The sequence below is a fragment of the Falco cherrug genome, chromosome 4 (genome assembly GCF_023634085.1).
Source record: "Falco cherrug isolate bFalChe1 chromosome 4, bFalChe1.pri, whole genome shotgun sequence".
NCBI lineage: Eukaryota > Metazoa > Chordata > Aves > Falconiformes > Falconidae > Falco > Falco cherrug.
Genome location: NC_073700.1, coordinates 27,772,771 through 27,789,830, shown reverse-complemented (window position 1 = coordinate 27,789,830; position 17,060 = coordinate 27,772,771). Strand labels below are relative to the sequence as shown.

Sequence of the window (17,060 nt, the reverse complement as noted above, 5' to 3'; positions counted from 1 at the left end):
AAAGCAGACAGGTACAAATGCCTTCTAAAGTTGTTCCTTTTTTTATATATACAAAAACGTTTTATAATTGAAATTTAAGAAAAATAAGAGGCTTTCCCTCCTCTGCTCCCCCTGGTAGTGGGGCAGCTCCCCTGGAATTGCTGCCTGACTTTCCTATGGTTGCCCACGGCATCCCGGGGCTGTGCTGGGCCAGCACTCCTCTGGCCGGGACTTGGCCACGGTTTATTCCCAACGTAATAAACCCCCTTCCTGGTGGCAGTTTTTTTCCAAAGCTCCTACTCCATGGAACATGTTGCTTTTGACAAATAACCTCTTTACAAAGGAGACGGTTCATAACATAACCCCCACCCCCAGCACTCACTGTGTATTTTGGGTGGTCTCCACGGGTTTCTCCTATGTCTCCGGCTGCAGCTGTGCTGGGCTCCTGCCACAGTGGTGCAGGTGCTGTGTGTCCCGTCCCATCCTGATCCTGGCCAGGTGACAGGCAGAGGGAGCCTCTTCTTTTCCTCCCTTTACATTTCTGCTAGCATAAAATAAAAAAAACCCTTGGCTACTTTTTAGTCTGCTGGAGCCTCATTTAGTGCACTCCCAAGCTGCGGTTCCTGCTGCAAAATCAAGGCTTTGGTACCTGGATCCCGCTGCCCCCAGTATTTGGCCACCTCACACATGGTGCTGGCCCATGGCCTGGGGCTGGCGCAGAGCCAGGACCAGGGGCTACTGGAGCAAAACCTCTGAACTATCCCTGACACCCTGCCGTGGCCTCAAGCCCTTCTGACGTGTCCTGCAAACCAGCTCTCCATCCCTGCGCAGGGAGTCACTATCGGTGGCCACCCGCCCTGCAGCAAGCGGCTTTTCCTTCAGCTCTGAGGGGGGATTTGGGCATGGGGGACGCTGCCTTTCCCAGCAAAGCCAAAGAATTCCAGCAGTAACACCACCAGCAGCTGCGCAGTGCAGCCGAGGGATGCGCCAGGGCATCCCACGTGCCTCCAGGCAGGATTCAGCCCGGAGGATTCTCCTCCTTTCCAGTCTGCTGCTTAAACTGCAACAAAAGGAGTTTGCCATCATCTCCAAAGCGCGATTAATAATTACTTTTATGGTGCTTTTCTGGAATTCCTTGCTATCCCACTGAGACAGGATAATTATTTACAATAATCCTAAATGATTCTTAATTGCAACGGCACAGGTGCTCGCAGGCAGCCAGCACGAAGCCACTCGCTTGACATATGGAGGCTCTTGCGCCGGGCGAGGGATTCGCTGAGTGTCGGAGCCGAGCGGGAGGTGGGACCAGCTCCAGGCGCAGCGGGAAGGGGATGGCTCAGGCTCAGGGCCCGATGCCCCAACGGCCGCATCTAGAAAAGAGGCTTCAGGGGATGCTGAGCTCTGGAGGCAGGATGGGACCCTCAGCTGGATGCGATGCGCTGGAGCAGGGCTCGGCATCCTGCCTCAGCCCGCCCTGCGGCACAAAGTCAGGCCACGCTTCCAGTTTATACAGTTTAATACATGTGAAACAAGATACATTTCCTTTTGAGTAATGAATGCATAAATAACAGAAGATATATGTGAATGCATAAATATGAGGCGGCATGGAACGAACCAAACAAAAATTATTGTTTTTTTTTTTTTTCCCCCTGTACGTCTTTTTGTGGCCGCTGCCCAATGCTCAGGCTGATGGCGCGGCCTTGCTGCTGCTCTTATTTAACATCAGCTTTCCACGGCAAAGCTGTCCCACGGTGAGAGGGTCTGGATGAGGGGTGGGGAGGGAGCAGGGACTGGAGGCTAAAAAAACCTGAAATATCAACCCCAAAACTGAAAATAAAAAATAATAATAATAAAAAGTGGAGTTAACAGGTGACCTGAATTCCTCTAGAGGCTTCTCAGCTGGAGCTGGCACCGAAGGGCCTTGGGAGGCGAACGCGTCTGTGTGTGGGTGCAGGGGGTGCAGGGGGAAGACCAACAGAAAAAGCGCAAATGGGAAGGATACGGCTACCGCCGAGGCTCCGAGGGCGTTCTGCTACGAGGAGGACAAATCGTTAGTTGAAATGCTCACAAAGAACATCACCTAAGACAGCTCTTCATACCTTTACATACTGTATCAATAATTTACTTTGAACTGCAGTAAACAAAATACATTTCTTAAATAATTTACTATTTATTTGTTTTTTTAATCTCTCTGTAAATTTAACTTTTTTCCTTTTTTTGGTCTTTTTTTTTCTTTGTAACACAAGAAACCATGTTTGTGCAGGTCATTTCAGATTATTGCGACATGTAACCTGAATTTCAGTTAAAAAAAGGAAGAAAAAAGCAACAGGACAGTTGTACAGACAAGAAGAATGAATAACTTATTATTGCACTGGCTACAATTCAGTAGTGATTTGGTTTTTTTTTTCTGTAGTTAGGAAAACCTCTGAAGTACAAAAGAAAAATCAGACATTGAAAGCATCAACCGTGAAAAGAAGCTGGTGGGATGATGGTGGAGGGAAGAAGAGGAAAAAAATGAAAGCAAAGAAAGAAGAGAAACATTTGGAAAATGAATGGCCGTAATAATTAGTTCCACATAAAACCCAAGGAAACACCACCCAGTTGCGGAGTCACATGTAATGCAAAAACCAGTATCGTTTCTCTATAAAAATATGTGCATTATGAAGAGAGAGTTTTTGTGGGTATATTTTTTTTTGTCTTTTTTTCCTTGTTTTGTATCTCACAAATACATTATTTCTATTTATATAACTGCTGATATACAGACAATGTACAGCTCCCATCTCCTGGGCACTCCCGTGTAATGTGACATCTCTAAAAGGTGCCTTGTTAAAAGTTGAGCATCTTTAAAAAAACAAAACCAACAAAACAACAAAACCCAAAGAGAATCCCCCAAATCCCAGCCGCCACCACCTCAAACCTGAATCAATGTGATTGAGGCCACGGAGTGGGGTGGGAGGAACGAAGCCACCCCCTGAATCGGCTCCACCGATTCTAAAGGGAAGGTCCCTTTAGAAAAGAAACCCCTGAACCGCTTTGCAAATCTGCTCCCCCCACCCCGAAACCCGTCAGCGTTTCGTCCAGCCGTTTGTTTAGTTTCTTTTTCTTTTTAATTGTTTTTTTTTCTTTTCGTTGTGTGGTGTTGTTTTTTGTTTTTTGTGTGTGTGTGTGTGTGTTTTTTTGCAAACCTCCACAGCGCTTAAGAACAAGTGGCTGCGAGAAAGGAAAAAAACCGAGAGCAGCCACCCACGTACGCGTGGCCACTCGGTCCCTTCGGTTTGGAAACCCACATTGGTGTCAAGCCCTTGAGACCCCCCCGCTCCCCCCTCCCAGAAAGCTATACTGGGTCATCTATGTCTTCTTCTGTTGCAACAGTCACGGGGACCAAGTCCTGCTTCTGGAGGGGGCTCTTGGCCATGCCCAGGAGCTCTTTGCTTTTCTCGGTGTTGCTCCACTGAGTTTTTAAGTGATCTGGCTTTTTCAGTTCGGAGGCGGCGGGGTCTGGCCGGGAGTCCACGGAGGCCGGCGTGGACTGGCCGCTGTCCAGGAGATCCGAGAGGCTGCTCAAGGAGCTGCCGTCCAACTGCTCGAATGAGAACTTGGGGATGGCCAGGTGCTCCCCGCGGCACGGCGGCTGGCCCCGGCGCTCTGCTTTGGAGGCCGACTCCCCGGGCTGGCTCTCCATGAGCTCCAGGGACTCTCTGTAAGCCGGGAACTCGCAGGATGGGGTCCTTCGCCGCAGCATGCTGTTCTCGGAGGGTTTGGTGCGCGAGGCCGCCCCGCTGTCGTCCTCCATGGGAGGATCTATAGAAATGCAGGGCGGGCTCATCTTCTTCTTCCTCCGGGCTCCGTGGATATACTCGGACTCCGTCTGGATGTGGGCAGGGGACCGCTGCTTTTCCTCAGCGGGGTCCTCAAAGCTACAGTCCCCATCGCTCATGGAGGGGCAGATCTCGATGGAGTGTCGCCTTTGGTCGTCTGCCCAGCTGGGCTTGTTGAGGAAGCCCTTCGTATCGACGCTGTAAAACTTCTTCAAGTCCTTCTCCTTGGTGATGCCCCCAGAGAGGCTGGTTGTGCTGCAGTTCTTGAGGGACACTGGCGATGGGGCCGGGGAGATGAACGGCGAAGTCGAGCGGCTCCCAGTGTCTGAGTGCTCCCCTCCCCAGTCTTTGGCCGAGCTGTTGATGTGGCAAACCTCCTCGTCAGCCAGGTCAGAGGACTCGAAGAGGCAGCCCTCAGGGCTGGGAGGGCTGCTGCTGGGGCTGGCCGGCTGGCTGGGGATGCCGTGGTGGCCGCAGCTGTGCTTCTGTGTGAGTGTGCTGGGGTGCCGATGTGGTGAGGATGGGGGGGAGCATGGAGGGGAGGCAGCTGTGGGATGGAGTGGGCTGGTGGTGAAGGTGCTCTGGGGCTGCTTTGCTGATGGTAACATCTCTCCAGGCTCTGCTTTCAAGCTGTCCTTGCAGTCCAGAGCCTGCCCATCCACAGAATCTGTTTGAACGGCCTCCTGGAAGGTAAGGAGAGAGGGAGAGAGGGTGAGAGCCTGGGGATCTGCTGGGCCAGCGGCACTTCCAGCGATGAAACATGGCACGTGGCAGAATGGTTGGTGGGTCTAACGCACCCTGCACCTACCCTATCCCTGCTCCATCGTGCCAGCTGCTGGCAAACCCTCCTCCCGTGCATGAGGCTTTGCCAGCCAGCAGACCCAGAGCTACGTGTACAGGGGTTGTACCTGCCAGCTCTTTCTGCACCATCTTGCTCTTGCTCTAGCACCACCTCTTGAGTCAGTGTAACCTGCCTAAAGTGACACAGTGCAGTGCTGGCTGCAGGCTTCCCACAGCACCGGAAAAACTGAATTGGGTGCCTTCTCTCTATGCTTTAGCTAGGCTTTCATAGAATAGCACATCCACAAAGACGAAAGTAGGTAAAAAGGGCTTTCCCCTGTGTGTCACTTGCTGAGACTGGAGTGTGTTAAAAGTTTTGTTCTAAAGCTCCAAGTAAAGAAACCCAAGAGGGGACTGGGAAAGAAGGGAAAGACCCAGGTGACCAGACGAGTTCACCTCTGCAGGCTCTTGGCTGCTCACCTGTCTGCACAGCAGCTTGTTAAGAGTAGGAGATCGAGGTGTGACATGTGGGGGAAGGATCTTCCAGCGATGGCGGCCTTCATGGTTGGGGGAACGGACTGCCAGCTGGAGGGACTCCGTTGGGACTCTCAGAGAGGAACACGTTCCCACAGGCTGGGAGCGGATGGAGGTGATGGATCCTGGGAAACAGAGAGAGAGCAGTCAGCACCACCACTGGCGGGGGGCTGTGGAGGTCTGAGGGTGCCCACAGACTCCAGGAGGCAGCAAACACAGGAGGAGAAAGGAAATGCTTGTCTAGTCTGGTGGAAATCCCAAGCCTCAGCATAAGCCTTGGGCAGTGCCAGGATTAAAAACCAGGTGTCCCTTGTCCTGTCTCCTGCTCTGAATACCAGGCCATATCTCCTCAGGGATGGCAAGGAGGTTGCAGATGAAGTCTCTGCAACTCAGCAGTGTTGCGTCTGGCTCTGCCTGCTCCAGGATATCGACTGTTACAAACTTTATGCTCATAACCTCTATTTTCTGTTTCAGGTGACAGGAACCTCCTCCTGCAGCCGCTGTACACTCAGGGTGGATGGTGACCACCAGGACCACGTGGCAGCAAATGAAGGGCAGGAGGTGGGGTTGCATTTGAAACCCTGCTATTGCCACCTTCCTGTAACATCGCATTGGGAGGATTTGTAAAAGGATGTTGCCTGTTTGGAGAACGCGGATCAGGGACTTAAGTCTGGTGGCTGTGCTGGATCGCCTGAGTCAGGACACCTGGGTTTGTTTCTGCAGTGCTGCCAGCGAAGGGCTTGCAACCTTGCGTTGCTCCGCCAAACGGAGGCAAGAGCAGCGCTGCTTAGCTCCCTGGGAGGCTCCGGAGCTCGACTTCAAAGTCAAACCTACCTCCTTGTACGGCCAGTGGGCACCCTGCTGTACCGACACCGCGGTGTACGGACACTGCTGGCATGACCAGGGCAGTTTTCCTGTTCACTACAGCCCAAACACCACCAGCACTGCCTGTCCACGAGGCAGACGTTGGCTGAATGGGGTCTGATCAGCAGCATGGAGACCGCTACGAGTGCTTTGACAGTCCCTGAGCTCATGTATCAGGCAGGAATCGCTCTCCTCCTGAAGGCTCCCGGTCCCCTGGCTGAGTCTAAAGGCAATCCCTCCTCCCCAGCCCCTTTGTGGTGCTGCTTTACTGCAGTTCTGTGTTGTTTGAAAGATCGTTTGCTTTTTTATTTTTTTGGCTGCAGGATTTATTGTCCTCATTAGCTTGAAACCCAACGTCTGTTTCTACATTGCTGCTCCATGTTAAAAACACAGCTATCCATCACTTCAAGAGATCTCGCCCAGAGGTCAGGGAACTTGAACCTATGACAAAAGCCATCCAGACAGATTGCAGTTGCATTTCAGAAGAGATTTGTTGTTGGGAAGAAAGAAAAGTTAGTGTTTAATCATTTTTCTTTTGGAGCTTTTCTCCAGAACACCACAGAAAGAGCAGCGTAGCAAGCTTCCCACTCCCACCCCACCCCACTTCTCCCTAGTTCTTTTTTGGGCTCTCCTACAGCCAGAATTTCAGAGTGAGTCTGTGCTGTTCATGTGCTAATCCAGGCTTTACAAAATGTTTTTTATGATGTAGAAAAACTTTGTCATAAAATCTGTCACAAACATGGTCATAAAATCAAACCCCTATGCTCTCCTCCCTGTCCTTAGTTGGAATTCCCTTTTGTTGAAAACTTTCCATCTAGTTCTCATATAGGAAACCAAAAACCCCTCTAAACTGCATACTCGGGAACACTGAATATCTCTGGATTTGTATATTTTTTCTCCTGTTTTTCTAGTAAATCAGGAAGCATCTAAGACCAAAACAACACAGTATCTGGTCATCTCACAATATTTTCACTGTGTTGTCACCGAAGTACTGGGAGAAGACCAGACATCCTTAACTGACGCTGAGAAGTCGGTGAAACACAGATGCTAATGTGAGTCTCTACGTGCTCAGTTTTACTTGCACATAACTTATGGGACTGTGACTTAAATCGCAGTTTGGTCAGCTCAGGAGTAGCACAGCCCTGGTGACACTGGTTGGGTGCATGTCCCAGACCAGGGAAAAAGCAAGCCCCTGACGTATCCATCACTCAGGTGCTCTTGGGGAGAAATTTGGGAAACATGAGAAAGTTCTTCATCAGTTCTACCCACCCCTGCCAACATCACAGCAGTTTTATACTGGTATAAATCCTGATTTACACCCACTACAGAGATGAAAACCATCCCCAGTAGTCCGGCCATGAAACCCAACCTCTGTTTTCTTTGCTTAGCAAAGAATTTGCAGGTGAAATAATAATAAATACTGAGCAGAGAACATTAACTGGTGTCCAGAGAGTTTGAACAAATACAGAGTTACTTCATCCAAGGAAATCAGAGCAGATCTTGCCAGCCCCACCAGGGTTTGCAAACCCACTACTCATCTGTCCAAGCAGTTCTTACATTTCAAACAACGTTGCATCAAAGGAAACCAGGCTGGTAAGTTCTTGGGAGCTGCTCAAGAAGCACATGTGCTTTTAGGGAGGCAGATTCTTTCTTATTGATTTCCCCTTCAAGCCAATGCACACAACAAAAGAGGTGGAGGTGCTAGAAAGGCATTTTAGGGGAAATGTATTTGGATGCAGTCGGGTAAATGTATACTCACAGGCTCTGTGTAGCTTGTGATTCCCTGACTGCGGGGTCTCTGCAAAGATTCATTATAAGGCCAGGCTAGGGGGGCACTGGAAAGTGGTTGCTAATCTTTATGCTCCCAAAGAAACTCCTGCATCTTTGAACTCAAAGTACCGTGCTAAAAAGATACCGCTCTGAGACTGAAGACTGCCTGAAACAATAGCTGTAAAGGAGCTCTGTCAGAAAGTAATACCGACCCTGGCCCAGATTCATGCTGATTTTATTGGTTCGTAGTTATGATGTCAGGGCTGATCGCTTACTTCAGCTTGTACCCTTTTCCTCAGATAACAGCCTGTCCTCTACCCTCCATGGCTCAGGAACCCCACTTCTCCCCAGTCAAACACCTGACCCCCCAGCTTTTTCTGCTGAAAAAAAGCAGTGATGTGATGAAAACACACAACTGGGCAGCGTGTGGGAAACTGCAGTCGTGCTGACAGTACCGAATCGAAGCAAGCCCTGGTTCAGCCCGTGTTTGGCACGGGTTGCTTACTCCCCATCTAACCACCACGCGTACCTGCCGCCTCATGGTTTCAGCTAGGAGAAGGAAGGGAAAACTCCATGAGCAGTACCTCTTTGGGATTTGCAGGGATACGTTTCCATCTCCACCTTGTGGAGGGGAAAAGGGGCTTTCGCTGGCATCACAGGCCGGAACATGTAGCTGTCGTTGGGCAAGGAGTGCATGCGGGAAACAGAGATCTTGCGGACTGTCAGCAGGTTTTGAGAGTCCTGGGGCCTCAGAGAGGCTGCGCCGCCCTGCAAGGCAAGGAGACAGGGAGATGGGGTCATTCAGCATCTCAGTGGTGAATTTACAGCGATCTCCTCATCTGCTTTTTCTTTTAAAACTGTATGCAGATGTTCCTCTTGGCATCTTACAGAGTCTGCAGCCCTGGTGACTGCAACGGGATACCAGAGCTGTGCTGTGCTAGCTGAGTAGAGCTCGAGTTGCGGCTGGAGTAAAATGAGGCATCAATGACCCACCACTAAGCCGATTCTTGGACACTGCAGAGAAAAAGTAAGGTCCAGGAAAATGGGGCCCACCCTCTAAACACATGAGAAAACCAGCATTCCTCACACCATTCCCCTCGGATTTTCCCAGGGATGCTTTCAGCCTGGCCTGGGTGGGGATGCCCGTCTCCTCAAAGCTACCCTGGGACAGATGGGCAAAACTGGCCAGTCCTCGGCCACACTGACCAGGGGTACCAAGTGTTTCTGGAAATTCCTGTTTTATCTCCCCAAAACACACATACAGGCAGACATTTAAACATGGACATTAACACCACTGCAAACCCTGCTGCCTCTCTCCTACAACGGGGAGCATTTTGGGCACCACTGAGCCCAGAAGAAGACAGCCCCACGGCAGAGGGCAGAAGGCGACACCATGGCAGCGCGAATGTGGTGCTGTTTGGGGGTTGAAAAGGGATTTCTCTGTGTTTGCTCTCACTGTGAAATGGGTCTGGTTAGAAATACCTGGACAGAGCACATCAACCTTAAACTTGACCTCTCACTGCTTCTCCGAGGCCCTTGTCACTTCAGGCACCTCACAGCAGATTTATCCTGGCGTCTTAGGAAGCTTTAGGGGCTCAAACAATGTCTCTGTGGTGCTGACGGAGCAGCTGTGAGAGGCAGTGCCATGACTTGGCCAAGTGTTGGGGGACGGGGAGCCCTTGGAACAGGACCTGCAGCCTGGCTCCTGGCCCCGAGGTTTTGGTCCCAGACACATTCCCCTCACAATTTACCCTGTTATCTAAAGTACGACTAATCGCTCTGGTTTTCCTTTAACGTCAGCCTTCCAGTGACTGATTGAAAACATTTTCCCAGCTGCATGTCTTAAATTAAATGTATTTTGCTTTGCTCTGCTGGGCTTTTTTCCCTCTCTGCTAGCAAAATCTGAGCCGGAGATCCCTCACTGGATAGTTTGGAGGTCACCAAGGATCTGGTTAAATCTGTTTTTTCCATGTAGTTCTGGCTCTTTATTTCCTCAGATTCCTAAAGAGACACATCCTGAGACAAATTGCTTGATGCTTTTACCCTGTTGAGCTTGGCTGAGAAGATGGTGGGAGGATCAGCAGCGGTTATTTGCAGGTATTTGGCGTCCAGCGCTGCCTGCTGCCTTGCCCAGCAGCCTTCCAGGTGCAACCCAGGTCTCTCGTCTGATATATTAATGCACCAGCAGGGTGGCTGTGCCAGTTGGCCTCTGGCCATTACAACTAATAAGCTCTATCAGCATCACAACACCTGAGCTGAAGGCAGGTGGGCAATTGTTAACACCCGGGTGCCACACAGAGAGAAAAGGTCTTGCTCCACTTGCTCAGTAGGCTAACAGAACGATCACAGTGTCTAGTAACAGTTCATCTTTACAGCATCTTGCATTGGTTGTGTCTGGCTGGCACAAATGAACAGAAATCCCTTCTTGACATTAACAACTGCAATGTTTAAGGTTTCAGCTATTGAGATCCAGTAGAGTTAAGGATGTGGGCACATTTCAAATGGCTTCAAAGCTACTGCAATAAGTATTTGAAATATGAAACATGGCCAGGAAGCTCGTTGGCTCACACCTGGTGAGCTGCTCTCAACAGCTAGGAAGGTTTGGAGACACCCCACCAATGCCACTGCTGCTCCTCCTCTTTAATGGGAAACACCTCGCTCACTTGGGAGCCTGATCCCATGCCCTGGAAATCAATGTGGCTCCTTCAAAATCCATGAAAGCCCAACCTGGACCAGTGCTGCTGGGACTGCACATGGTGAACCCTGCCTGCAGGCACCCTGGGGGCTTGGGAGGGTCCCAGGCATCTGGTAGAGATGTGCAAGGTGGGACCCTGCTCACCATGGGACCCCTCTCAGGCCAAGTAGAAAGGCAATAAACTGACTGCCGACAGTCTTGGTGATGCAGCTCAGAGGCTCAGTTGAGCACCTTTAATCGTTTGAGCCTAACTCCTTCCTCTTGTGTCTGGGAATCAATAGTCTGTTCAAGCTCTGATTTTGCTCTGGTGCAGAGGGAGCTCAAGAAGAAATAATCCTGCAAATACCTCCACAGGACATGACCCTTCCTGGGTGATTAAACAGCCAGAAGATCCTCTGTAAGCAAAGGTGACTGGCAGGATGCTGTGGAAGAGGGAACACTGTAACTTCTCAGAGGCCTGGAGCCAACAGCCTACAAACAAGCCATGGGCAAAATTCCCAGATGAAGGACTCCTCCTGATCCCTTTCTGAAGATGTGTGTCTTCAGCACTGTGAGCGAGCTTAGCCATTTCTCACAGCATCTGCGGTGGGGAAGGCAGAGGCAGAACAAGGGCAGGTGTAACTCCCTGCCTGTGCCTGCTGATGCTGGCACCCCGGCACAGGCCAGCTCTGGTGGCAGTCAGGGTCATGCTGTTGGTCCCTGTAGAGGTAACAAGCTCTCAGCTCTGCCAGCAGAAACCCAGGACCCCTTGCAGTTGTATTTACAAAGTTGGAAATTTTGCCTGTCCCTGAAAGATGCCTTCCCTGCGATCTCCCTCTGAGCCTCTGCAGCTTCCAGGTGGCCAAGCCAACGGGCACCCTGCAGAGCTGTGGACTTCCTTGAGGATTATACTTTCATATCACTCATCTTGCACAAGGAAAACCACATGGTCATCAAGACCTTAATCTGAGCCCAGAATTTGCTTGGAGACGCTGTGAGATACCTGCCACTAGAAGGTGCCTTGATAGTCATGACAGAGGTCAGGTAATGAAGGGGAAGATGGCCCAAGCCTAAAGCAGATTAATTCTGGGTGGCCCCTGCAAGTCCTCTGATGACAGCAGATGTGCTCCCCATCACAGTCAATGTGCATCTTCATCACGGACCGAGGCTTGCATGTTTCTCACGCCCACTGTGTCCACATCTGGAGCTCATTCACCCCAAGGAGGGTACTGTGCTGCAGCGGGGCAAACTGTGCAATATCCTTATGCAATGCGAGCTGGGCACCAGTTTGTGGTGTGATCGGGAGGGACGGAGCAGAGGGGGCTACAGCCCTTCTTGTCTGCTGGGTGATGTCCCCAGAGCATCTCCTGAATCCACAGCTCTGGTGCTAGCTGAAAGCCTAATGTATTGATCTGCTTAGGCCTTTGTTTCCTCAATACTGTATCATAAACAAGTTCTTACAGGACAGAGGATGGAAACAACTGTTGTGGCTGTGAAGCGACAGGTTTAGGACAATTCAGACACCACCACTAGTTGCACAGCACCAAAACACAATGCCACAATGCAGAAACAACGGCACGATGTCATTCACCTCAGCCTTGTGGCCTGGGGTTTTGTGGGAAGGTGTCAGGACATGTTGGGAAACAGAGCAGAAGGACGGGATTTCCATGATGGGAGTCTCTGCCCCCTCCAGCATGTCTGAGTCTGGGATGGCTAAAGACACATTCTCACAGCTCAGCACCTCCTTCAAATTGGGGAGATAAAAAGCATCAGTAGCAGAGCAAGGCTGGGTCTTAACACTCGAACATGTTTGCCCTGTGGCATTTCCTAGTTGCTCCATTCATCCAGAGGAGGAAGGAAAAGCAAAGCAAATGGGCTGCCAAAACTGTGGGCTGCCAAAATTGTCATAAATGGCAAGAAAATGTAGCAGATATTGCAACACCTTCCAGGGTGTCCATGCCACCATAAGTAGCAGGATGAGTCATACAGGGCCCTATGTATTTAACATCCTCAATGCAGCTAGCAGGGAGCACAGGACCGAGCTGCCAGCCACCCATGCCTGCCTGGAACAGCCTGGGTGTCTGAGGGGTGAGTGAGGGCATTGCCACAACCCAGCCCCGCCCCCCCCCCCCCCCCCCCCCCCCGCCCCCCAGTGCCTCTCTGCTGTGCAGGGCTGGCGGAGCTGTGGCTTGCAAATCTTCACCTGCATTTGAACAACCTCATCTGCAGGGGGAAATCTGTGGCCAGCTCCCTGCTCAGGCTGTTCTCCCTCTGGGGAGCATCACCTCTCACCCTGCAGTTTCTAGGGCTAAGAGGAGACTCTACACAGCTCCTGATGGGCTCGGAGGTAATGAAAGATGAGAAAAACCCAATGGAAATTAACTCAGTTTGCAAACACAGCCTACGTGAAAGGATGTGCCCTCTCTTCACACAATAAGAAAAGCAACCTGGGTGTTTATGGTGCATTTTCCTGCAGAAACGTCTGTTAGGAACTACATTCAAATAGTGAATTCCCCATTGCCGTGTAACTAAATTTCTTTTTACTTAATAGTGTCTGATAGATTCTACAAAAATCTAATTTAATGTAATTTAGTCTCGAATCCCCCATTGATTTTGTGGTAGATTTATTTGCAATCATGGTGACAAAGCAATTTCATATTCACTCTGAATCGTATGCTGCTGACATGGAATGAGACAATTATCTCACACCTCTCCTTCCCCCCGACTTCTGATTGCCCTATTTCTCTACAGAACTAATAGACATCAGAGACCAGGCAGTGTTTATGTTTAGAAAATCAACCCAGGAACCTCCAGTTTCTTGCTGAGGGGCTCTGAGAATCCCCAGGGTCCGTGTCAGCCGTGCCCTAAGCAGAGCATGAGCCAGTGGGAAGCTGCATGCTTACACCAGCGCCAGACATACCCTCCTGAGCTGCACATCACCGTTTGCTTGAGGGTCCTCTGGAAATCCCAAAGTGGGATTAAAAAGAACCTGAGCAGTGCATCTGCACCTGTGTGAAGGGAATTATGCCATCCTTTGCAGTATGTGTCAGGGTTGACAGTGCCGTCATTACGGGCTTTATGAGATTGCTCGCCGGTGCTGCTGCCCATGCTAAAATGACAAGGACCCATGTGTTGGCTGGGAGAGCAGGACAGGGACTGTGGCTATTACGGTTTTTAATTTAAAATTCATGACCTTTGAATGAACTGGAAATGGCAAGAGATGGACTTCCTGCCCTCCCCCAGAACAATGGTCAGGACAGCATCAGCCCTGGCGAATGCATTTCAAGCAGCCTTGCACCTCAGGGAGCCCTCCTGAGATGACTCAAGATGCGGAGGTGGTGGTGACATCTCTGCCGTAGGGGGACCCAGGAAAGCTGCCTTCCTCCCACGCTGCCTCGTCTCCTACCTCTTTGGCTCTGTGTCACTCAGGATCTGACTGCCTGATGATCAGACAGCAGTGACTGGTGAGAACCATCCCCTGCCTACCCCAAGCACAAGAAAAGCAGATGCTTTGTGTGAACTGTTACCAGGGCTTGGTGCTTTATCTGCACCGCTGACTCTGACTTCATGGTCTCCTGACTTCTGTAGGGTGGTCTGCTCTCCGGGGCCACTGCACCTCCTCGGCTCCCACTGGTGGCTGAGGTGGTTGCTCCTCTGGACATCTCCAACTCAATCTCAGCATCCATCTCAGCATCCTCCTTGGCTTCCTTGTTGCTTTCCTCCAAGTGCTTCATCAGCACTGCCACCACCACGTTGACTAGGACAAACTGTGCAATGAGGACGAAGGTGACGAAGTAGACAGGAGAGATAACAGGCAGGTAACTGAGGCAGTGCTTGTCTTCCCGAGTGCATTCCCGGAGAGTGTCCTGCAACAGAATGGGAGAGGTAAGGGATTTATAAGGTCAGGGGCTCTACTTGGGCTCCAAATACAGAAACATCAAAGATAATCTGCCAAGGGCTGAAAAGCATCCACTAACATATCCTGGACACAACAGCTTGTAGGCACAACTGAAATGAGTAGAAAAAAATGTGGACACCATGCATCCCATCATCTGTGAAGAGGAGGATCCTGTTACATCCCAAAGGCACAGGACACAGACTACATGGTTACTCCTCTCAGCCACAAGAACAGGCATAATTTTCACAACGTATTATATATACATTAAAAAGAATGAAGTTTCAGGTCGGGTGAGACTTAGGACAAATTATCACTTGAAAATACATTTGGCTTTTAAATGGGAAAGTTTAACTTTGATGTTTTAAAGGGAAACCTTTTTTGTTTTCACACAAGAGTTGCCTAAATTTGTTTGAAAGTTGTATCTGTATATCTACAGAGAGAAGAAAGTACCCAGACAGAGATTGCACACACCTTCATGATACCATTCCAGTTGTCCCCTGTTGACACCCTGAAAAGGGTGAGAAAGGCCATGCCAAAGTTGGTGAAAGTTGCATGCCGGCTCAGACCTTCGCAAGGGTTTTCTTCACTGCAGTCTGCAGGAGAGAAAGGCAGAAGCATGTCAATGAAGCCACATTTACCTTTGTTCAGAGCAGCCCCCCAGACCTGGTGGTGAGACCCTGAGCTATGTCACACTGATACATGGCCTCAGGGAGGGCCGCTCACTGGTGATCTCGTGGTGGCCTGCAGCTTCTCAGTGGAGGCAGATGATATAAAGGACAGAAAGACACCGTGGCTTCGGGGGTCCAAGCGGGACATTAGGAAAATCATTTTCATCTGGAGGGCCCAATGGCCCTGGGACAGGCCACCTGAGGGGCAGGGGAGCTCTGTTGTTCAAAGTTTTCAAGATTTGTCTAGACAAAGCCGCTGCTACTCTGAGTTAGTGATGTGGCATTGAGTGGGAGGAGGCTGGGTGGGGGCCTCCAGAAGCCTCTTCCACCAGCATTTTTGTGATTCTCTTGACTTTACCCCAACAAGCAGAGCCCACACAAAGAGATCAAAAAGGAGGTGGAAAGAAGGAGACTTGCTGGGCTGTCTCAACAAATACTGCTCTACATTATCCTTTGTCTATTAGCTTCTTGATTATGTCCTTGCCTTGATTATTTTTTACAGGGTACATTTACCATGAGGGATATTTCACTGAGATAAAGTGGAGCAATTTGACATTTTCCCCCTGAGAATTAATATACTAATGAATGTAAATAGAACATATGAGATATCCCTCTTTCCATAAAACACAGGCTCATTAAATATTCATTACCACAGGCAGCAATGTCTCTTGCTAGGGCATTTCACTAGTAGGTACTTATTTCAGAGGCAAATAGGAAGGAAAAGCACAAAAGCAAAAAAATCCTACAAATGACCAGTCTTGAGAGAGCGAGGGCTGATGGTTCTTGTGGCTGACATGGACTTGCAGTGATCGAGAAAAAGAAGTGAAAGTATTTCCCAGTTAAATCAGGATGGGAAGCAGTGTGCTGACCACCTGCAGCTTGTCCCAGACAAGATCAGGGCTTTCCCAGTCTCTGACCACATGCTGTGGTTACCTGAGGGCTGGCATCGGCAAGGTGTGTGCGTAGAAACCCAAAAAGGATTCAGAGCAGCAGAACGTGCCTCTATGAATAAAACATTTTCCACCTTTGTGGCTGAACAAATACATAGCTATATATCTAGATATGTAATATAAACCCCACAGTATTTCATTTAGGGTGGATGCAGAACTAATTTTTTTCCAGAATTTGTTGGAGACTGAAAAACAATTTTTCTTTGGTTGAAAGAAATATTCTGCTTTCAGGCATTTGTAATCCAAGCAGAGGGCTGGACTCATAAAGGGGATTAATGACAGCCATAAAACCACCGCAGAGGAAGGGCCCTTCTGATGCTCTTGAAGCCTTAATTGGGATGCAGACATTGAGGAGGCAGACACATCTCCTCTGAACAGCATGTTCAAAGGCAGTGACTGCTTTGGCCTGGCTAAGCTGGGCAAGATAGTGCTATAGTGTTTTCTCTCTAACTCCACCTGATTATTTTTTTTTCTTAGCCATGGACACATGCATGATCAGCTCTGCAGTATCCTCAAGCCAGAGGAATAAATGATGCTGGACAATCAGGAACCAGTGGATGCTTCCTGAGTTATGCAGAAAGAGGAAGGTGATGCTGAGACGAATGGACAGACAAGACTTGGGCAGCTGGAAGAGCAATGTTAGCCAAGTGCAGAAAACTAATGGAGTGTGGTAGAAGCTCCGAGGAGGGACATGTTTATGGTGGCACCTCTCCAGCACAAATCTGACTACCATCCAGCTTTGCAGACTCATGTTCTGTCTTAAGGAGCAAACTTCCATCTTTGTTAACACAGCCATGTTGGACAATTATATTTAAACAGTAAATAGTTCCTCTACAGTATTACATCCTCATGTGTCATCCGTGACCCTGAGATCAAGGGAAAACCTTAATCTTGAGACCGTGAGCTGTGGAGCTAAGGAAGGCCCAGGAATGATAAAAAGAAGAAAGGAAACAGCTAGATATCAAATAAACACCAACCGGATGAAATAAATTGTGTCAGGCACATTACTCACCTAGCTTGCCAAACAATTCCACTCCCAGGGCAGCATAGATAAAAAACAGGAGCATAAAAAGTAGGCCAAGGTTCCCTACCTACACAAGGAGAAAGCAGAACAAGGGTCAGGCA

The 17,060-nt window shown here is 49.7% G+C and overlaps 1 protein-coding gene across 1 annotated transcript in view; it reads right to left on the bottom strand.

Moving 5' to 3' along the window:
* Window positions 1–1,483: 1,483 nt before the first annotated feature.
* The window catches only part of CACNA1H (calcium voltage-gated channel subunit alpha1 H), a 126,933-nt gene continuing 111,356 nt past the window's right edge, over window positions 1,484–17,060 (bottom strand). The window contains exons 28-33 of the mRNA XM_055709680.1: window positions 16,948–17,026; window positions 14,789–14,910; window positions 13,947–14,285; window positions 8,330–8,513; window positions 5,058–5,236; window positions 1,484–4,480 (exon numbers count right to left, since the gene is read on the bottom strand). Of these exons, the coding sequence (XP_055565655.1) occupies window positions 3,314–4,480; window positions 5,058–5,236; window positions 8,330–8,513; window positions 13,947–14,285; window positions 14,789–14,910; window positions 16,948–17,026 (2,070 nt within the window). The 3' untranslated portion in view covers window positions 1,484–3,313. The remainder of the gene's footprint in view (window positions 4,481–5,057; window positions 5,237–8,329; window positions 8,514–13,946; window positions 14,286–14,788; window positions 14,911–16,947; window positions 17,027–17,060) is intronic.